Genomic DNA, 23,069 nt, shown 5'->3' with positions numbered 1-23,069 from the left:
CTCTTGTGACGCGGGCTCTTGTTATCTGCCATTCTCTTGTGCTTTGTCTCCCTGTTTGCCTCTCCATCTGTGTGTCTGTCTCTTGGGTTCTTCAGAGACATGCCCTCTTCCCCAACCTCCTGGCATGTTCCTAGACTTTGGTGATGCACACTCCATGTGACGTTTTAAAACTCCCTTCCAGAGTCTTCCCCTCTGCCCACCTCTGCCGAGACCCCCTTGCCTGTCAGGCTGTCCGCCTGCCTCTCTCCTTGGTCCCTTTGCTCGCACCAGCGGTATGTGTGCCCTCCCAAACTGGAAGGAGTGGGCCCCTGTCTTGGCTGCCCTCTCTCCTTCCCCCACCACAGCCTGCTGAACAAGAGGCTGGCCCAGGGCTTTGCTGGGCTGGGTGCCTCCCAGGAGAAACACCCTGTGGAGATGCACCTGAGGTCTAGCGTTAGAATGCATGGGCACCACGCTCTTGTGCCCTCAGCTTCCTTCTGCCCTTGGCTTCAGGCCTGAGCCAAGTTGAAGATCACAGGAATGGCCTGTTACTGCCACAATGAGGATTTGGACACTGCTTTTGTAATACTTTGTTTTGATGTATGGATATAAACCTTGAAATTCTAGGGGAGATCAGTCTGAATTGTGAAAATTTTTAATAATGTACAGTTTAGGTATTTTCAAATGTAGCAACACATAGCTTTGAATGAACAGTTTTATTCTCGTATCCTGTTGTGAGAAAAAATTAGCCTTTAAAGGAATCCATTCTTACAGGTTAGCTCAGATTGAAGTTAAAACATTGAAGAAATTCATGATCATTTAAACCTTGTTTTGGGAAATTCACTGAATTTTGTGATAGTTCTTATAGGACACACACACACACATATTCAATCTGCATTTGTAATATAAGAGTTTCGATTGTATAAATTAAAATATCTTAATTTTGTTTCAAGACTTTACAGTCCATGCTGTACACCATTTTGACAAGAAAGCTCACAAATTAGAATCTGCAGACTTAGGCATGTTAACAAAAAAGGTAGGCTGTTTGCTGCCTTTTTGCCTTGCTTTGTTTTTAGCTTATGAGTGTAGGAAATTTAAATGGATCTTCATGGTGTATGAGGAAATCATAGGGTTGGGAATTGGTTATATACCAAGTTAAAATGATCAAAAATAGGTTTTGAAGAAATCATGCATTTATGTTATAGCTGTCCTACACTTTTTTTAAATTAGAAAGAAATAGAATGTCAAACCTTAGGCATTAAGTAACTGAAATTCTGTACCGTACCCTTTTGTTAAGATAGTTGTTTCTGAGCTGTGTTGAATGCATGTTAGTAACTAACATTGACTGCCAATACAAAGTGACATTGAGTAGATTAGGAAAGTCCACTGACTTGAACTGTTCATTACTTTAATTTTATGTTAACTGCATAGATTAAATATACACAGAAATATCAGAGCTGGGGCCCCAGGCAGTGTCCGTGCACCCAGTGCTGTAGATAAGGAGGAAAGAGGTCCTGTCTGAACTCCATGCCCGGGGTCAGCCCCCTGAGGGCAAGCCCCCTGAGGGCAAGCCGCTCGTTGGTGCTGCGCTGGATGGATGCCCAGCCACTGGGCCTCTCTCTTGTCCATCCTTCCTCGGGGGCAGGAACCACTCCATTGGGCCCGGATTTGGAGTAAATGAGCATCATCAGAGCTGACATTTGTTGGACATTATTGGGGTCCCAGGTATTGTGCTCCTTGCTATATAGACTTTTCCTTTAATCCTCAGAGCAATTTACAATTGCTACAAATTCTTCAAATAAATTCTTATCCCCATTTAACAGATTGACAACCCTGAAGCTCTAAGGAGCTTCTTATCTTGCAGATAGTTCTTCTGGGGTTTAATTCCAAGCCTTACTGACTTCCTGAAGGTGGTGATCTTTTCCACTATTCTGAGCCCCCTCAGGAACGATGTACCAAGCTCCTGGTTCAACACAGGTGGGTCAAGGTGAGCGAGATGCGGTTCTTGGCCTGAGGTGCTCATAGATTGGGAGTAGACAGAAGTCTTGGGAATGCCAACCTTGAGGTCCACGGTGGGCGAGGGCAGGCTGGCTGCAGGTTGACCTGTCAATTCTCAGAGGTGGACATGAGGCTTCTTCATTGAAGAAAGCAATGGAAATGTACAAAGAGAAGTAGAAATGGAGTCTTATTGTTAAAGCCGGCTTGCAAATGGAAAGGTTGAAAATTAATTCTGATTTAGTTGATTTCTGGGTTCTGGAGCCATTCTGATACACTGGGGTGAGAGGTGTTGTGGTTCCGAAGCTGGTAACAGTCAGCTGTGGTTAGGCTTACAGTTTGCTGACTACCTACCACTCCGGCCTCAGGCCAGTTTTCAAACGGAGGGGATGAAGCCAACATCATCATCATTACTTCAGCTTGAAAAAACAGCTGAACTTTCTGGGCCTTAGGGAGGGAATTACCAATGGAGGATGTGTTCATGAGGTTCAGGCTTCATTTGTTCCTTTGTGTAAGTTTAATTTGCATGTGTTGAGGTCAAGCAGCTGGACCAACCCTCAGCACAGATACTTTGTTGCCAAGGCCTGAGGGTGAGGTTTCATGGGACTGTGAAGGGCAGGCTTGGTTGCTCACAGGACACGTTTCGTGAGCATGGTTCTTGGTAATAACGTCATTCTGAGCTGACTCCTGACTTGCCTCTTTAATAGAACCATTTAAAATGAGCAGAGCAGAGTTCTGGACCCCGTGGCAGCCCTGCCTAAGGACTTGTTTAAAGACTTTCACGTGCTTGGCTCTGTGATGCCCAGAGCAGCTCCATCTTACGGTGGAGAGAACATGGACCAGGTATAAATCCATAACTCTGCAACCTTGCATTGAATGGAAAGCTGAAGTAGATCTGGAATGAAGGACTCTTCTGCCATTTTTCTTACCTAGTTCGTAAAAAGACCTATTTTTTTTCTTTTCCACTTTTAGAAATTATCCTGTTAAGAAACAGTATGCTTGAGAAGGCACAGGGAAACCGTGAATATAAAATTTGAGATCCAAGCTGCGTGATTTTATCATCTTTGGGGGCATGTTGTATTTTTGACACAAAGGAGAAATAAGGGCGATTTCCACCAACAGAAACTGCAGCCATCTGTAGCACAGCTCTGTGTGGTGCTGAAACGAGCGAGCAGTTGCTTCTCCCGCAGTTCATCTTTACACAAAGGGGATGATGTAATCTTTTTTACTGCCGGCCACGTGGCCAGCATGCCGTCACTGTCTTCACGCGGATACCTCTGTGCTGCCAGCGCATTATCAGCTCAGAACGACTGTGCATTTGGAATTAAATTGCATTCTTCTTGCAGTGCCGGCTTTCCTTCACCTGTGTGCACATGCATGTGCCTTCGTGCTGATGATTAGCAGCATGACTTTTTTGCAGAAGAATGAGCAGAAGAGCATGTTATAGAGAGCCATGGAGGCTGCGTGTGCACAGAATTAAAATTGGGGGAGGGAATGCTCTGTTGCCATTAGCAACCTCTTGCCTATTTATTAGGGGGTAAAATGCTCAAAGCTCAGGCTTTCCCCTTCCTTCCACTGCCTTCTCGTGAGTTCTGACAGTAGCTCCCCTAAGCCTGTGCACTCAAGAGGGGTGAACAGAAGGTTGTACTGCCTTCAGTTGCATTTTCATAGAAGCACATCCTTTTCAACTGAGGGAGTCCTACCATGTGGGCTGCCTTTGGTTGTCCTTCCTCCATGGTCATCACTCCATCTGTTGATTTAGGGCAGTGCCAGCGACGTGATCACTGCCATGGACGGCGCCCCTATTTGTTTAGCTCTGGGTTAAGCACTTTCCTGCACTTGCTCATTGGATTCTGCCAACAGCTTCTGAAACACATGGTTACAGAGGAGAAAACTGCAGCCGGTGCTGGGATGCTTTGGCCTGCAGCAGACAGGCCAGGGCAGAGCTGTCCCTTTGCTCCGGGTGACTTTTTTCTTTCAGGGAAGGATTAGGTTGGAACCTTTCTTCTCCTGAAGCGAGCCTGGTGTTTCTCTCGCCAGTCGTTAAGAGTCCCTGGGTGTGTGAACCCCAGCCACTGAGGCTCAGTGACCCCAAGACAGTTTGGCACTCCTGGGCCTGGCATTTGGGATGATGTCATTGCAGTGGTAGGTGCTGCTACCTGCAACATTTAAGGGTTTATAAGGTTTCCTTGATTTGGGGGCCCATGCCTCTGAGGACCTTGCTGTAAAGTTGGGTCCGCACTAACTTTGATCAGCATTTATGGGCTGCACATCAGGTGACAGAGCGTCACTCCTGTATAATAAAAAAAATCAAAGCGTCTTAATCCCACATTCTGAAAGTGCCATGTTATTTGGGGAATCTGCAGATGAGGAGATGGGAGAAGGAAAGGAGCACCTGTCGGTATTGCTGCCTTCACGCCTGTCATGCACAGTCGCTGTCTCCCTCTCCACCACTGCGGTGCTGTCTTGTCACCCCTCAGGCTGGGATGGCCTCCCGTTCTTCCTCTGGATGGTGCAGTCTCAGGCCTGGGTGGCGGGAATAGAGGTGTGGTATCCTTCTAGTGAGCTGACACTCACAGAGCACCATTGCTGAGCAGCTTTTGGTGCTTAATGTGTCATCTCATTGAATCCTTGCAGCACCCTGGGAGGTGTCACTGTCCCTGCAGGGGACTGCTGGGGCACTGAATCCATCTCTAGGGGGAAGGTGTGATGAGGGTGGGGTGGCCTAATTAATGGATGAAGCAGGTGCCAACAGAAGCCGGAGATCGGGGCGGATTACTGGAGAAAAGACTGTGTCTGTTTCTTCTCTAAAATCAGAAGGGAAGGTAGCAATGGAAGCATTTGGATGTGGAAGGGAAGAGAATCAAATGAGTTAGCATCTTAAAACCTTGCTTTTCTTGGTGAAGTAAGAGGTGACTGTCAGGTGAAAGGGTGAGCTGAGGTCGAGGACTTGAGACCAGGGCCTTTGGAACAGCCACAGCGGTTCAGGTTCCCTAGCGGCTGGTAGTCCATTGCGTCTACCTGTTCATTGAATATATGGTTTTATTTATGGGGATGGTCGACCCAGGCATTTAACCCCATTTGGCCAGCCTGTGAGATGACATAAAGCCTTAGCACAGGACTCTGAAGGAGCCAGCCTTTAGAAGATGTCCTTCCCAAGCTGTTGTTAAGGTTTAGCCTTAACCGGATCCTGCAAAATAAAACATTGAAATAAAAATACCAGTTTAGCTTTGTTTACACTTGTTTACAAAAGGCAAAGGTCACTTTCTTACTGTATACTCAGTTGTGGTAATTTTGTTTCTTGTTCAAGATTTTGTCTCATTAGAATTGAAGCATGTTTTGTGTAAGACTCTTTGGAGACATTTTCAATATGTCAGGGCTGTTGCTTTCCCATCATGTCTGTTGACACATCTAATTGCTTTTCCCTTCGTGATCATTCTACATCTAGTCCTTTCTCACCATCTCTTCTACCTGGGCCTAACCCAAAGTCTGGCTACTGTACTGCACTGCCGCCCTCAGCCCGCCTTGTCCTCTTGACTTAAGCATGTTTGCTATTTAGATCCTACTGAGAGCCGGCCTTTGTCATTAGCCTGCCATAGGATGCCAGAGGGGCAGGAATGCTCTGAAAAGCTGAACTCGGGTTCTCCAGGTGGTCTCACCTGTGTCACTGAGAGACTCGTGTCTATTCTCTATGCTGGGCCTGTTCCAATGTGCAGCTTTCAAGGGGTACCGTACCCTTCCGGTTGCTGTCTCCCACAGAAAGAACAGAAGATGGCAGGAGAACTCAGGCAACAATTAAACCATTCCTTAAACATTCCTTTAAAACTGACCTTTGCAGGCCTGAATTACTCTCCGTAGCTTGGGTTGCCTGTGTGTGAACCAGTCTAGGTTTTTACTTTATCTCTAAACCAGAAGTTATGGTCCCTGTAGGGGACCTGTAGGGACTGCTGGGGGAGCAGAGGAACAAGGGTCTGCCACTGGACAGGTGTGCAGCCTTCCCTGCTCCCGCCAAGCTCGCCGTGGGCGGGGTGTTGGGGGGTGGGCGGACAGCTGCGGTGTAGGGGAGCTGATCCCGGGCCAGACTCCCAGCAAGACTGGCCTGCACATGGGGGAAACTGTCTGGGCTTGGGTTTCAACTGTACATACCACCACCATTTTCCCTCACTGGGGCAGCCTGGCCCCGAAATTACGAGTAGCCATTCATTTGATCAGGGAAGCACCCTCTATATCAGCACGATTTTTAGTCACTGATGCAGATCACCCTGTCATATCACCGTCTCTCCATTGGCAGTTCAGAGGGACTTTGCTGAAGAAAAGGAAATGCTGATTCTGAGGAGGACAGGAGCTCTGTGTTCACCAAAGGGGTGTGCACCATGATCTCCTGAGTGTGGGAGAAAATCTCAAAAGCTTTTTAAAAGATATTTATTTATAGCTTATTATTTTCAAATGTCTATTTGGTGTTATGTGATATACTAGTACAATAGTATATTTATAATTTATCATTGAGGACATGTACTAAAATTCTTTGGTGTTGGCATTTTTGAGCAAAAGCATTTGAAGACCATTGCTTTAGGCCTGTGGTTCTCAAAGTATGGTTCCGGGATACCTTGGGATCCCCAAGGACTTTTTAGGGGATTTATGAGTTAAAGCTATTTTCACAGCAGGCAAATATAGTCTTAGCTTTTCCTCACTCATTCTTCCCAAAGAATAGTGATATAGTATAAATAAATAAAGTATAAATAAAGAATAGTGTATAGTGATGTTTTCTAGTGGCTGCGTGGCATGTAACATCACAGCAGATTGAAGGCATAAGCAGATGTGAGAAGCTAGATGTGTTCTATTAGGCCAGACCTTAAAGCCAGCCTCGAAAACAATGCCAGTCTTCTTCCTGATTGTTTTGGGAAATACAGATATTTTTAATAAAAAGTATTATTTATATTATGTTAATAGACTTATTTTTTAAAGAAATTAATCTTTAAATTTTTCTCAGCTTTAATATCGTAAGTATCCATATTAGATATCTAGATATTATGTGGATGCAATAGATGACAGTTAGAACCCACATAAACCAAAACTCTTTGGGATACTCAGTAATTTTTAAATGTGTAAAGGAGTCTTGAGACCAGAACCTCTGAGAACTGCTTGCTGTGTTAGAGGTCTGGTTGGAGGTGGGTTGGTCTGGGTCATGCAGTCCAGCAAACTGCCAGCATGGAGAGCCTGGAGAGAGACGACTCAGCACGTGGGAGGACAGTGAAGGTGAGGCCCATCTTTCTGCCCTCTGCCTTGGCTCCATCCTCCCCGTGTCTACTCCAACCCACACCAGTGGCATAGATGGGTTCTTGTGTATTAAATAGGCTTTTGTGGGAACCCCTGAGACCCGAGACCAATCTGTAGCATCATTTCTGGGAGAAAATCCATTCCTGAAATTGAGTAACAGCAGACTTACTAACACACAGTCTTGGAACCCAGGCCGTTGGAGGTTGAGACTGCGGGTCTCCATACAGTTCCTTTTTGGCAGTTCCTCTTAAGGAGTCTTAAATTGGAGGAACTCTTAGGGGAATTCAGTTGAGATAGAAATAGAAAGGGAAACATCTGGGGTATCCTGTTCTTTTAGTTTCAGACCTTCAGGACAAAACGTGAAAATCTCGTTCACTGTGCTATTGGCTCAGAGAGGTTAGAACCCAGGATTAATTTCCAACCAATCTCTTGCCCGTTGGTATGCTTGTTTTTGTTTTCTTCAACACATTTTGGTAAAAGGTACCAAATGGTTGTATCCTTAAAAATACATGGACTCATCTGACAGACAAACAAGCTTTGGAGAGGATGTGGAGTACAGCCATGTGGGAAAACAATTTGGCATCGCCTTGTAAACGTGAAAAAGTGTGTAAACTCTGACCCAGCAGTTTCTCCCCTAGGCTTGGAGACACTCTGGAAGTGTGTTCTGGGATACGTGCACAGGGCTGTTCATGCAGCATCATTTATAATAGCCAAAAAGAGAGAGAAAGCCAGTGTCCATTTCAGGATTGCTTATGTAAGTTCGTGGTGTAGTCAGAGAATGGAGCCTTAAATAAGGCTCAGCGTGCACCTCAGTGTAGATTACCTGTGCAAGCTGGAGACAAGTCACAAGAGAATGCAGGTAGTATGATTGCATTCATAGGAACCTCAGAGACAGGCAAACAAAGCAATATATCATGTAGCAATAGATTCCTAAATGGCAAAACTATAAAAAAAAAAAAAAAAGCAATGGAATGGTCATCATAAAAGTCAACGTAGTGGTTCTTTCTGGAGCCAGGCAGGGGGTGCCATCAGGCGGGGTGTGGACAGTGTTCTGGTTCTTGAATGGGATGGTGCGCTCACACACACATGGAGTCCCTGCGCATCCCTTCATGTAGACTGGCCAGCATTCTCTTCTAAATCTAGGGCCTCTTTTGCCTGGGCTTCCATTTTAGCATCTGAAACATTAGAAAAATTAATTTAAAAGCTTTTTTGTGTTACCATAAAGTGAATAATTTAATATTTAAAGCCATCAGGGCTCTTAGAAATTATTTCCTATAATAGCCACCACCCATCCTTCTCTTTGAGGTTTTGAGGTGGTACCATTGCAGAGTTGACTAATGTCATGCCCGTGAGCTTCCACAGAACCTTCTGGGCTTGCTTTTGCAAAGAATAAGGAAGGAATACTTAGTGTGGTTTTTCATCACTTTAAAAACATGTTTTCAAATGAGTTCTGCCTTCGCTAGAGTAGGTGCTGAAGATGTGGCTGCTGTGGAGAGTGTATGTACGAAGGCTGGCATCTTCTTTGCACAGCTAGCTGTTCATTGCAGTGTTTACCTGCGTGTCTAGACAGAGTGGGAAAATCCTGTTTGCTCTTGATCATCAATTAAAGTAAGAGATGATCGTGTATTAAAAAGAGAGACTGTAGGTGGAAGATGAGGACTGAGGGAGAGTGTGGTCTGTCTATGCCTTTTGGCCTCAGGCCTGAGCCAGGTAGCTTAGAGCGACCTCCTCCTGTCAGTTATAGACTTCCCAGAGGCAGGGCAGGTGCAGGCGGGAGAATTTGGACGTCAAGGGCAGGTGCCCTCTTCTCTGGGCACCAGAGCAGCGCACCCTGGTGTCTCCACCAGACCCAGTGGCCACCAGCAAGCTCAAGCTCCCAGCTGGCAAAGCTGCCAGTCTAGCTGGCACTGTCCTCCCCTCCCCGCCCCTCCCCCCTTCAGAGCGGGAGGAGAGGAATCCTTACACCAGTGGACAGGCTCCTGACAGTAGGGGGTGTGAAGTGAAAAGATGGCAGAGAAGGAGCACTTCAGGGGGTTATTGAAGTATTTGTTTCCACCATTTTAATGAGAGCTAGTGATCTCTTCCAAAAATTTGTTCCCTTCAGGTCACTTTTGCCTCATCTGTTTTCATTTCTAACTGTATTCTGATTTGCCCCTTTTCACAGATGGGAACAGGTAAGCAGGGCCCCAGGAATGCTCAGGTGAAGTGGGGTGCCCCTGGGGGGATGGAGTGTGACAAAGAGGTTGGGATAGACGCTGAAAGCTCTTAGGTGGAAGAGTGTTCCGCCTGTGAATTCCCTTATAGTTCCTGAAATTGTGCAGTCAGTCCGGGAGGAGGAAATTGCCAGTGTTAGTCTATCGTGACCATGTGGATTTTAAAAAAATGTCTATTTTTTTCTTTGTGGCTTTTAACAATAACTACACATCTCAGTCCTATTCTTTTTTATTTTTGAGTAAAAATGTATGTCCTTATAGAATGCAGTAATTGCAGGTAAATGGGCAAAATTTCCGCAACTGCATTTACTTAAGGCACTCATCAAATGCACGCAGCTGAGAATAAGCTGCTTCCTCAGATGGCAGTGGTAATACTAGTGCTCTGGGCACTGTTTACCCATCAGTCCTGTGAGGTGGTATGACTGGGATCCCATTTCACAGATTTGGAAAGAGAAGTGCAGACTGCCCGTCCACAGTCTCCTCCCTGGGAGGTGGCAGGCCAGCCAGGACTCCACACTGCACATGTTGTACTGTGACAGAAAGTTCTGTTTTGTGTTGCGGCACTCGCGCTTTCAGGTGATGTCCATAAAATGCAGTGCCAGCGGAAGTGCGTGTGAAGTGCAGCTTTTACACCCCCTGCACCTCTGTGTCTGGTCATGTCTCCTTTGGAAGGAAGTTGTTTGTAACCTGTGCAGATCATGAGCACCTGGGCCGAAGGTGTACCGAGGTCTCTGTGCCGAGTCCTGGGAAGGTCCTGCAGGTGTGCAAACTGGTTAATGAGCGAGAACCACACGCCCAATTCTAATGTCCTCATTGCGTTTCCATTTGCATTTCTATGCTGAGTTGATTGGGAAAAAATGTTCCCTGGGCTTCCTAGTAGATAAGATGCTGACTTTTTCCCTGTCAGGAACATAGCAATTAGGGCATTGGAAAAAGGAAAATAGATTCCCCAGCCTACAAGGCATACAGCTCTGGGTCTCACCCACTCAGATTGGGTGGGGCGGGGCAAGTCGAAAGAGGTGAACTCGTTGTGGGGGTTGACTCCTCCCTTCACCACCGTCTCCCCTCCCTCACTTATTTACTATGGGACCCCCAGCAAGCAGGAAGAGGCCCTGGGCCTCATAGCTACATGACCCCAGCACAGGCGCAGGTGACCTGACGCCTGTCATCTCAGCCCCTTGGACTTCAGCAGTGTCCCAGGTGGGGTGATGAGTTGTGTGGTCACGCAGTTGGAGCTTCCTCCCCTTTGGTGAGGGTCGCAGCCCTGCTGGAGCTCTTGTGGTCCGCTCCTCTGAGCCTGGGCTGGCTTCTGCTTACTGAGCTCCCACCTCTACCTCAAGTGAAGCAAGGGAAGAGATGCCACCGTGCGTGGGCTGGTAATCTCCTCCAGTTCACTGGGTCCCCAACACTAACTTCCTCCTGAGCAAGCTTCGCCCCCTTCCTCCCAGAGCATTCACACCCTCCCCCCCAGGCACTCCTGTTCTCTTTACCTTGTGAATTTGCATCTTTTTTCATCATCAATGAATATGTGTGAAAATACCAAGTGGGAGATGTCAGTTCACATTAAATCCATTTTTATGTCAAAATTTGTTTTCCCATCAGTATGTCTAAATTATTTGGCTTAATAAACACATTTTTAACCAGAATTTTAAAAATCTACTTTTGTTTGTACGCAGAAGGGAATTTGAGGTGCAAGAGGTGGGAAGGGAGGTAGTTAGAGAATTGAAATGAATTTCTCCTTTTTGTTTTTTACATTAGCAGATACATTACTTTTCTCAACTCTCTCTGTAGTTTCTTAAATTTCTTATTAGGAATTGAGTACAAAGGTTAATGATAGAGACGTTTAATTAGAATTTTTTTTTCCCCTGCTTGGAAATGAGGGTAAGGGACACCAGCACCTGAGCTAACATGAGCAGAAGTTACTTTAACCTTAAAAGCTAGTGAGTCCTAAGTGCTTGGCTTGCCCTCGCCGGTGAGTTGGCCCTTCTTCCTGGAAGGTTCTGCCCAGCATCATGGCCTCAAGGCTAACTCTCTTGTTAAGCAGTCAAGTCTTGTTCTGCCAAGTGGGACCATCTGGGAGAAAACTTCCAACTTAACTGTAGGTTACACTTAGAATTGATCCTGAAAACCAGCAAGTTACAACTACCACTTTTTTTTTAGTTGTCCTTACTTGATGGTAACAAAATTGTTCCTCCTAGGTGTCTTATGCTGTTCCAGGCTCTCTGTCCCCTGCTGGTCAGTGTAAACATCTGAAGGCCAGAACTTAGCTTGCTCCTCTTTGTATTGTCAAGCATCATGGGTCACAGTGTATTTGAGATGTATTTCTGATACATTCAGAAATGGAGAAAATTGTCAAAGCAAAGTAGGTTATCTGAAGTAACTTAGGCAAAGCACCTATAGTATCTGTCAAGGGGGTTTCTGATAGTTAAAACGTTACAGTAGTAATCGTTGACCATGCCATTTATATTTTTATTCACTTCTGTGCTTTGTGTTTTTAATCCCTACATCAGGAGTTTCCAACCCTTTCAAAATGGTCTGGAACACCTTTGTTATGTCAAGGACTTAGTTTTATTCCCAGTGATTGATCAGAATTTCAGTGACAACGGTAATTCTTTTAAGTGGATTTGTCTAATTAATCACAACAGTATCTACATCTCTTTTATAACTAACAGTGCGTGTATTTCCAAGACCTTTACTTGTCCACCAGACTTTGCTTATTGTGTACACATTGTTAAGGCCACTGTTTGGTCTATTGTATGTTTTCTTTTGTTTTAGCTTAAAAGCTTCTTAAAATCAGGAACATGTCATTTGGGGAGGAAAATCTCTGGGGCTTAACAGAGCACTGTGTGTAAATATGTCCTTTATGAATGCCAGGTGACAAAAAACATAGTTCTAAGCTTCGTCAGAGCACTGGCTGGTAGAAAGTTCTGCCAAATTCTTTGATGTTATTAAAGATACATCTTTTTAGTGAGTTTATGTTGGAATTAAATCCATGCTTGCTGAAGTGAAAATAATTTTTCAGTCCTTGAATTAAAAATTCTGTTTTTTTGTCGTGTTTACCTTATATGATATATTAATTAGGATAAATGAATTAACTGAAGACTTTTGAAGAAGAAATGGACATACACTGTGTTAACTTTGCTGAATACTTTAGGAGAAACTTTGATCTTTTATATATATGTGTGTGTGTGTAATTTAATGACTACTAAATATGATATATTTAGATATAATCACTGGTCACTCAAGTTAATTGATAGCTTATTTAAGACACTCAATGTTAGTTTACGTTTCTTCATGGATGGAAAACGAACAAACACGGTGTCTTGAAGGTAGAGCGGATTCGTAGGTGTTTGCTCATGAGCCAGGAGGAGCACACCTGGGAGAGGATTGTGGTTTCAATGCCCCCGCTGCCCCCTGCCAAATTTTAAACGCAAACCTTGGTTTATTGATGGGATGAAGTCCCTTTATCTTATATATAAATTTATAGACCAGCTGGAAAGCTTTGGCTTGGCCTCCTTGCTTGATGGTGTTCTGTTCTCTTCATACTCATAGGCAATAAAAAGGCAGGATGTTGTGGGTGACATAATGCAGGTGTTCTGGGATGTGGCTCTTTGTGATATATGACATTCACAGAGGCTTGACTTGCACTTAATAGACATCTTCACATGAGTGTCCGTTAGGCTGCCTCAGGCTGTACTTGGCCTTCTGGTACTGAGGGACTTAAGACAACAGCACAGGCTGCATAGAAAAGAAAGAAGGAACTTCAGTTTTGAGTTGTGGAGTTGGCTTGGCTTGCTGACTCCGCCATGCCTACTCTGTTGAAAAAAATCTCATAATTCAAAGCCTTTGGTATAACTCAGAATTCTTGGGTGAAGACACTGCTGCCTGCAAGGAGGCAGGGCCACCAGGCCTGTTTCCTGCCTGGAGGCCCCTGCCTCTGAAGTCCTGCATCCTTTTTGCTGTTGAGAAGGCGGAACAAAAAGCCACCAGATGCTCTCCTCCCAAATCACAGCCTGCTCTCCCCACCAGAGAAGCTTTTTGTGAGTAATTAATTAATGTTTGGGTGGCTAGGGCAGAACATAAATTTTTAACTACATTGTAAAAATCCCAAAGTAAAACTTGCTACTTCAAAGTACAAATTAGGAATATGTAAATATAATTTTACATATTAGAGAACTAACACAGCCACCTTAGCTGCCTCCGAATGGGTTCGTGTAGGGAGGGGACTGTTTTGGAGCTGTTGTCGACTATCTGTGACGAGATGGATGCTTCCCGTCTCCAAACTCCAAACTGTAGACCGCCACTCTCAATTTCTAACTGCTTGAAGCACTCTGAGCCTCAGGGGCTAACTTGCTGCATGTGAAGCTCTTGCTGCATGCCTTGGCACTCTGCCAGGCAGTGAGACCCTCACAGTAAGACCCAGGACAGTCCTTTCCCTCAAGGAAAGACCCCCATTAGAAGGGGGGCGCTGATGAGCATTTAGATAACTGCTCTGCAGTGGGATATGGGCTCGGGGTGCCGTGAGAATGCAGGGGGGAGGGTCTGATCCAGCAGCGGGGGCTCTCAGAAGGGTGGGTCTGGTCTGAGTCTTTCAGGATGAGTTGGGAAGGTGAAGAGTGTGTGCGTATTGGGAGGTGAGGGGGTGTTTTAAGCTGGTCGGGGTGGAATGTGTGGGGACGTTCACCGATGAGCGAGGGTGAGTGTTAGAATTCCTGGAGTGAGTGTGGGGAGAGGGTACTGAGTGCGGAAGTAGTGAGGCTGCAGAGGTAAGCAGGCATCGAGTCGTGGGGGACTTTTTGCTATGTTATGGAGCTTGGGCTTTATTTGAGGGCACTGAGAAGCCACTGAGGAATTTGAGAGGAGTAAACTGATGAGATGTGTGTTTAGGGAGAGTGGCAGAATGGCTCAGAGGGAGTCTTGAACAGTGGTTAGGAGATTGCTGGAGTAACCCACTTGAGGGAGATGCTGGCCCCTGGAGGCTGGGAGACATGGTGCTCCAGTTAAATCCTGGAGTCCACAGGAGGCATTGTGAAGATGGAGGCAGGGAGAAGCCCAGGTTCCTGGTTTGGCTGCGTGGTGGATGGTTTGTGGGGCCAGGTACTGCTGGGACCCACCCAATGGGAGCATGTTTGTGGAGATGAGGATGAGTTCAGGGTTAGACATTTAAGCGGAGGTGGCTATACCATAGTCATGCAGGTGCCGGCTTCTTCATGACATGTCTTTGTTCCAGTGACGATAGTCACTGCTTGGCATCAAGACCCACCGTAATGGTCTCCCCCCATAAATCCTATGTTTTATGAGATATCTCCTCCTATTCTGATCCCTCTGGCCCTGGTTTCTCCATCACGAGTGTGTGTCCCACCGACTCTTGTGTGTTGCTCTCCTGCACAGACTGAGTTCAGCAGGGGCTCTGGATTATGTTTATGTACAAAGTCCCATCCCACTCCATCTGCCTCCATGCAGAGCAAATTGGTTTGCACTGAGAGAAGTTTTAGTATCACTAATTTATACCACTTCTCTGAAATTGAAAACCTTTCTCTGTCCTTATTCCTTATGTAATAATCAAAAAGATAATTATATAGGAAAAGGAATAGAATTACAATATAGCTTTATTTTCCACAGGCTTTTACTGAATATGATTAGAATCTGTACTAAAAAAATACATGTGGGCATTAGAGTTTTTCCTTCTCTTATTTGTTAGAGGGCAGGTGTGCTAACGTGTATGAAATGTTCCATGTAATGATTAAACAGAGTGTCTTTTAGCAGTCAACCTCACATGGTTTCATATAAACCAAACCATTTGATACAGTGATCAGATTGTATCAGTCGTTTCACTCTGTGGTTCATTTGATCACACTCAGTTTCTAAACAGGCATCCTGAGAGGCTCTGCTTATGTAAAGCAAGTCTCTTTTTGGAGTAGGCCAGCATCGCAGAACCAACTGTATGCACATGTATGGATGTGTGTGTATGTATGTAGCTTAGGATGGGTGACTAGATCCCAGAGTACAGTCTGGCTGAGCTTTCCCCAGGGACATCTCCTGACAGGTTTTACAGGCGCACACTCTCAGAGGCACGTGCACAGACAGATGTATGTGTTCTTTATTCTGGCGTTTGGCAAACATGAGGATCAATTTTCTCCTTGCTTAGCCCTCTGCTGGTCCCTGGTGATCCAAAGATGAATGGCACATCTGGGCACCTGGTTGTTTTTTGATTTATGAGATCATGAGAAGGTAGAACTCTTTTATAATTCTCCCTTTTTTTGACTATTGAAATAATCCCTTCCATTGGTCTATTAGTTACTCTTTTTAATTAACTTCTAATATATAGCCAATTCCTAATTAAATCATGTTAAAATCTACATTGTTTCATTTATGTTAAAATATATATCATAGTTTAAAAATATTTTTTATTATGATCTTTTGGTTATTTTTTTGTGTCCTCTGTGTTTTGTGCTCAAGATAAAAGCCAGAGCTATTTTAAGCTGAAATGCCCTTAACTCCCTCGAATAAATCAAACTTATGGCACTATTTTTTCCTTAAAGGTATGATGTTACAGGCTATTGCTTCTAAAATCATGTGAAGGAATAAATCAGCCAGTCTGACAGTTATAACCATAAAGGTTATAAGCAGAAATTATAATGCTGGACTGTGAAACCCCATCCATATTCCTGTGTGGTTGTCTGTAAACATGTCCGTAATGTTGATATAAGTACTTAATTCACTTTATATGCATTTTATAAACATTTTATATGTGTGGATTATAGTAATGTATTTATGTAAAATGATAAAAGCATTGCATTATATATTTTGATTTTTTTTTAATATGTTAGTAAAGAAGACATTTATACCATTTCATTTATAACCTTGTATCTGTCACCCTGTAAACATTTTCATAGACGATCCAGGCTGGTTAAAATGCTTCTTTCCTACGCAACCCTAATCTAAATGCTTGCCCAACTAAAGCCTTGCTAGCGCAGACATCGTGCCACCGCTCCCTGCGATCTGTGACTAATCCTGCAGGCACTGCAGAGAAAGGTCCGGGAGTCGGAACTGCGGCCGGCCTGCCTGCCTGGAAAGGGTGACGTCACCTCCATTTGCGCATGTGTGGCGCTACTGATGCAGAGATTTATCACCCTGCTCTTTGTGTTCAGAGGTGCGTGCACGCACGCGTTTCCCCTAAAGAAACTAATGAGTAAAATTCGGTAATTACCACCAAGACTTGGCACTAATACTAACCCTCCTGCTTACTATTTAATGTTCCTCTTTGTTCTTTCAAAATGCTGCTTTATTTATTAACGCATTTTTGTTACTACTACAACCTGACTTTTTCTAAGTATGGAATTTTTAAAAATCTCTCCCACTTTCGATTTTCCCATTTAGTAAGTACTAAAGTAGTGTATCTGACAGGTAAATGAGACCTCTGAAAATGGATGAGAGGATAGTTTCTCTTGTGTATTGTGTTTTAAGAACAAATCTCAGTGTAGGAGGTGAGGCACAGTTCAGAACAGTCTGCCAGCTCGTTTGATTCAGCTCAAATGATCAAGAAATAGCTATGGTTTTTTCTAACACTGTTTTTACTAAAAGAACCGTATGACTAGTTTAATTTGAGGAATTTGTAAATTCAAATTACTAGTATCTGCCGGTAGTCCTGGGAGAAATATGGGGGAAAAAACTGACCTGTGTTTTAGTTTAAGAAATGTAAAATTTGATTTGTTTTTAGACTCATTTGATTTATTTTAATTTTTTTAAAAGCAGTTATGTAAAAAATACTGTTGGGATAATGTGCTGCATAAAAGGTTTTGCTCGTTGTGAAAATATTTCTATGGTGCTTTTTTCATTTTGAAATTAAAAACTTGGGATTGTTGTTCCTTTTTTTGTTTGCTGTTTTAAAAAAATTTAATACTAAGGAAGTGACCAAGTGCTTGAGCATTCCACTCAGAGTGACTCGCTTCATAAAGGTATTTTTCAACAATAAGAATACAGCACCTCCTTGCAGACTCTCAGGGTAAAAAATGAGAAATTGATCTGACCAGTAGGGTATTAGATAGTTGAAGTTTCAGACCATTGATTCAACTAAAAGATTTTCCATTGTCGAATGATAACTTGTGGAAGATTTCCTCTTAGGGCAGAAAGCTTAATTTTCCTTGTTGTAAGTATAAATCATACTATAGGAATGGCTGTCTGAAGAACCCCAAGCTTATATTTCACAAACCTAAAATAGAAGTGCTAAAGACCATTGGGATGCTTGAGCGGGGGTTCAGGGGCAAGAAGCTGGAGAAGGATGTTCATTTGTTAGTTTGTTCATTCATTCATTCTTCCAGCCACCCCATGTTTATTGGCCATCTGTGCCTGGCTGTGTCCTAGACATGAGGATACAGCAGAGAACACAACAGATCCATCCTATGGCTAGCAGGCTGATTTAAGAGAAGTTAGAGAAAAACTGTCCTCTTGATGGGCAACATGATGCTTATCATTTTAAGAGATGTGAATGATTTGGGGGCAGAGGTTTAAAATGTATCTCAGATTGACATGCTACTGAACCAAATAGCAATTTAAAAGGTGACAATAGAATCAATTTTGGCAAGTAATATCATGCTGAAGCTTGTGGTTGAGATATTTTTAATGACTATATTAAAGCCTCTAAATATTCGAGTTTGTTTTAGGAAAAGATATTATTTGTGTTGATGAAACTGGGAGAGGGAAGAAAATCGTCAACCACTAAGCACATTTACATTTAGTTCACAACAATAAAATCTGATTTTTAACCCAAACCCATTTACTTCAATAACATTGTAACAAATATCAATATGAAGATCTTAGAGTTAATGGTAAATGTTATCATGGGAACATTCTGCTCAAATTCCTCACAGACTTGGTTCAGAAGAGCAGGACTCCCCTGGGAAATGTTCTCGGTACGAACCGGTGAACCTCGTCTGACTGTCCTGTGCTGTGTTTACCATTCCCTGGAGCTAGCATTTCACCAAAATTCACATTGGTTTCTTTGTCTCAGCGAAATGTGCTTTAAATTTTAACGGGAACCCAGTCCGTCTTTCTGCACATTTCAGTATAGGCTCTATGTAATTTAAAAAGTTTGTAATTCAAGAAATGGGCAAAACTGAGGGACCTCTGACTTTGGCCATTTACCTCTTAGTTACCACCTTGCTCTTCTTTTTCTGCCCTTTCTCTCCTAATTTTACCAAAACTCTATTTGTGGCACCCCCTTACACCTATTAGTGGCATTTTCAAACTCCCTTGGTGGCACTTAGAAGTAAAACTGCTGCTGCCTCCTGGTCTGTGGCACAGAGATGTGGTCTGGGATCTCAGAAGCATCACTCCAAGATGGATTGCCATTCCTTTGCTACTCCATGAGCAGGGGGAGAGGGGTGTGCTTCTGGGATAGTCGCTGAGGTGTAAGAACCACAGCTGGATCCTTTAATGCAAGAGGAAAGAACACAGTAGGAATGGTCTTGTCTGCGGTGTAATCTAGAATCACTGGAAAAGCACAGAAGCTGTTCATTCATTCATTCATTCATTCAGTTAGTAGTCACACACTCTGTTTTCATAAATATCTCTTCAGGGCATGGAACAGAATCTGTCTTTTTGGTCTGAGGACCTTTCCTGGCTTGAGTTCTTCCTGCTTTTTATTGAAAGTTATGTGATGTGTTTAATCTACTTTTTGTATGTATACATGCTTCCTCAATCTTCTGCTTATTGAATTTGTTTTTAAAAATGGAAACGAGCTTAAAAATAATACTTAGATGACTGTCATAATAGCCACAAACTCAATATCTTCACGTGGTTTTATATTCCTGCTTTTTTCCCCTATTTTCTGTTTTAAAAGTTTTAATTGACAATTTTAATAAAATCAACATCTTTTTTTCTGTGACATATTCAACAAAAATTTTGTAAAACTGGTTAGAATTTATGTTCTAGTCTCTGTTTAGACATGTACATGTATCAAAGTAGAAGTCTAACACATTTCAACACGAGTTTAGCCAGTGATTCATGTGCCTTTCCTCCTCTAGGAAGACTGTGAGTCTTATTTAATTTAGGGGAGAAATTCAGGAACTGATAGGCTAAAGTAACTATAGTTTTCAGAAACTAAAGATACATGGGAGTGAGTCTGTGGCTTATAGTGGGACAAATAGGAAATCAGGATTTTCTGTCGAGATTGTTAAGTTTTGTTTTCTTCACCTTGCTTTCACATCAGTATGATATTCTTCCTGTGGGGTGGCCTGGAACACCGCAGCTCTAAGTTCCATCATTCACTCCATCCAGGGTATTAATAAATGGGTGTGGTTCAGAGAGTCAGTGGGAATTGTCAGTAATGCTTTGAAATTATTATGTAGGTCACACAGCTCTCTTTTGAGGTACCGGCACTGGGATTAGGACATTGTACTTGATGAGGGTTGTGTGAGAGGGAGCTGGGCCCACGTGGGGCTCCTGTTTCTATAGGGTGGGGATCCGGGACTGCACTTGGTGGTGGGCACTTCTCTGAGGGCTTCGCTGTGTTCTGGCCAGGGCATCTGTGGGCATAGGCTATGTGGAATGGTAGGAAGCATAAGTTTTCTTCTCTGCTAGCAATAGAAGGGGAATCCTCGTTTCAAATCCTTGTGGATTGGGATCTACAATGGGGCTTACTCCTTCCTTGTATTTCTGTCATTTGATCTGCCTCCTCACTTGTGTGGGTCCCATAGCACTTCTGCTGCTTATGGAACTTTTCGTACTCTGCCTGGTTCTGTAGGCATTTATAAACTTATCTCCTTGAGGGCCATTGTGGTGCCTAATTCCTCTTTGTCTTTGCCCCACTACCATCTACGTCCACCTCAGATGGACTTGGGATGTAATCAATCTCTGTAGATGTGTTCAGTGAATTATCGAATGACTGGCAGTGAATTGCTGAGACTAGGTTGCATCCATTCAAGAGTTTTGAAGGAACCTTAAGGATGAAATTGCAGAAGTCTTGGCTCTTGTTTTGCCTTTTATAAATAGCCACTGTTTTAAAAGCTTGGTGGGTTGCCAGCACAACGCATGGTATATTGGAAAGCAAACTGGCCTGGTAATCTGGAGGCCTGGGTTCTGTTTCTGTCTTTCATGACTAGCTAGGTAGTGCTGCTAAGCCTTCTGGACCTCGGGGTTCTCATCAGGATGTGTTTACTGCCGTCTTTCGGTGGTCTCTAGTGATTATCAGAGTCGTAGTTAAATCCTGTTAAGCCCAGTTCTTAGTACGTGTATAGTTGTTCTATGGACAGGAGAGATTGCTTAAAACAAATCACACTGTTAATCTACTCATTCTTTGTTTCTGTGAATGATATGTTGTAGAGCCTGGATTGTGTTGTATTCCTCCAAAAGAGGCTGACTTTGTTGTTGTTTGGTTGCTTGCGTTAGCAGGCTACAAATTTGGCTGGACTCAAGCTACAAATTCTGCATCCTGTGGACTGGGCAGCAACTCGAATCTCGGGTCAGATCTTTTATCCTTAGCTTGGCGCTTGGACTGCTTGGAGCTTGCCCTGAACGTGTGAGTCTCAGGGGACAGGCAGAGATTTGGACCAAGTTTATCCACAGAGTTTATGGCCCCCCCGTATCCTTTTCACTATTTCTCTCAATTTCAGCTGCTGGGTCACCCTGAGCTGTATCCTAGTTCTTGCTTTAGCAGCTCCATGTGGCTCAGACTGGGCCCTGCTCTCAGGCTAAAAGCTCTCTTAAAGCCATTTCCTTTTTCCTAGAGTCTCTCCCTGCTTTCGGTCACTCTCCTGTGCCTCGAGATAGTTGTTTTTTTTATGGATTTAATCTGTGGCAGGGCTGGTCCAGTAGGAGCTACTTGGGCATACCAGAGGTGGAAGCTCCATTTGTTTCCTTAGAGTACTCTTCTTGTTCCTAATTCCAGGTCTGTATCTCATACATTGGTTGTATTGCCACACTAACATTTTGGGTGCTTTCTTTGTACTATTTTGGCAAAAACAAACAGGAAAATAAGGATGGGGCAGTAGTCTTTTATTTTTTCTAGGGATTGCTCCGCCAGTGATGATAGTCGCTAGTTTTGATGAGGATGGCCAGCATCTTGAACCTAGGTTACCTCTGTTAGAGACCTCCAAGAGAAACATCCTGAGGCGTTGTTATGACTATGAACATTTTTGATCCCAAACTCTCATGTGGGCATTTGCCCTGGTGAGCTGGGCCAAACATGTTTGGGCTGCAAGAATTCCTTTTGCTTAGATGGATGTTGGCTTGGCCTAAATTGCCTGCTGCATGCTTCTTTTCCACAGTATTTCTACTTGGCCTTCCATGACATTGGGGGCACGGGGAGAGTTGGTTTGCAGTGAGAAGAGGGACCTTAGCCACCCTGTGAAGCAGGCGGCACCAGGCCATCTTGCCACATTAGCCAGTGACATTCCTCCAGGGGGACATGACCCAGAAAGCCTGGAAGACAGAGCCAAGAGGGAGCTGTGGCTAGTCCCCAGCTATTTATAATCCCTTCTCTCCTCCCTCCTCGTTTATTTTTAACCAGACACTGATAGGAGGAGGCTTTAGCTCCCCCTAGAGGCGTTGGTGTGCCGTGAACGGCAGATTTTAAAAAATAGTGTTGGTGCTTTACATGCCAGTGTTTACATTAATCTACAAGATTGAAATGAAGATTTTTGAAATGTTCTGGACTGATTTTATATGCGGTCTTTTTGAGACTGGGTCTTTATTGCTAGAAATGGCCAAGAGCCTGCTTGGTACAGGAGCCTCTAGATTTTGGTGCAAATCATTATTTCACATAGAAATAGAAGGTAATTCTGTGATCAGAGACTTTCCTTTATAGAATTCAAATGTTTTCAAATGATGATATTTCTGAAGTTGATTTAGTGGGTGCGAAGAAAGCTGCTGTGTTGGCACTGGATAGAATGGTTAAGAAATTAAATGTCACACAAGCAACCTAGTAATTTTGTTTTCTCCTTATGTATTTCAGGGTTTCGAAAAAACGATGAAATGAAAGCTATGGATGTTTTGCCAATTTTAAAGGAAAAAGTTGCATACCTTTCAGGTAAAGTTTAACTTTCTAATCTGCTTTGTTGTTCCTTCTCACTGCTCTGACACAATATCAGGGTCTGAAATACTCGGCTAGCTCACCTGCCACACACGCAAAAGCATTGGCATTCAGTGGGTTTTTAAGTGCTTTATTCTTGTAGCATTTTCCTAAGATATTAGTGCCCAACGTCTTTTCTTCTAGCTGACAGGCTTATTCAAAGTCAGATCTCATTGGTAATTAAAATATGTTTGTGCCTGTCATTCAACAAACATTTGGCTGTTTTGCCCCAATCAGTTCAGTAAAACAACTGACTTTTTAAAGCCCATCATCTCAGCAGAAGTGGTGACAATGTGACTGTATATGGCTGTGTCCTGAATTCCTTACCTCTGTTTCTTGTACTCTGGTCTTGGAGTTCCTAGAACCCATGTAGTGGACTGCGAAAGCCTCTGTGATCTCTACCTGCTTGGTCCTCCACTTCATTTAGAACTTGGTCCTTGGGGCACCTGGCCCTCCTGCAGCTTGGTGACAGACTCTGGATCAATCTCCCAAGCTTTGGGGCACATAACTGCCTCTCCCCTACACATAGAGGATCA

General features: G+C 43.7%; 1 protein-coding gene across 6 annotated transcripts in view; it reads left to right on the top strand.

The window, feature by feature from the left end:
• The window catches only part of TRIO (trio Rho guanine nucleotide exchange factor), a 355,575-nt gene that overhangs the window by 94,610 nt on the left and 237,896 nt on the right, over positions 1-23,069 (top strand). For 5 of the 6 annotated variants that reach the window (XR_011530455.1, XR_011530456.1, XR_011530457.1 and 2 more), the window contains exon 2: positions 22,417-22,491. Coding sequence is in view for 3 of the 6 variants with exons in the window: in XM_070587180.1 (XP_070443281.1) it covers positions 22,417-22,491 (75 nt within the window). In the remaining 3 variants the exon portion in view is untranslated. Of the gene's footprint in view, positions 1-12,930; positions 13,505-22,416; positions 22,492-23,069 lie in introns of those variants that run through there. The other variant, XM_070587181.1, reaches the window with a different exon arrangement.

The sequence above is a fragment of the Equus przewalskii genome, chromosome 20 (genome assembly GCF_037783145.1).
Source record: "Equus przewalskii isolate Varuska chromosome 20, EquPr2, whole genome shotgun sequence".
NCBI classification, from domain to species: domain Eukaryota; kingdom Metazoa; phylum Chordata; class Mammalia; order Perissodactyla; family Equidae; genus Equus; species Equus przewalskii.
Note: the sequence above shows the minus strand (reverse complement) of the source record. Positions and strands in the feature narration are given on the sequence as shown.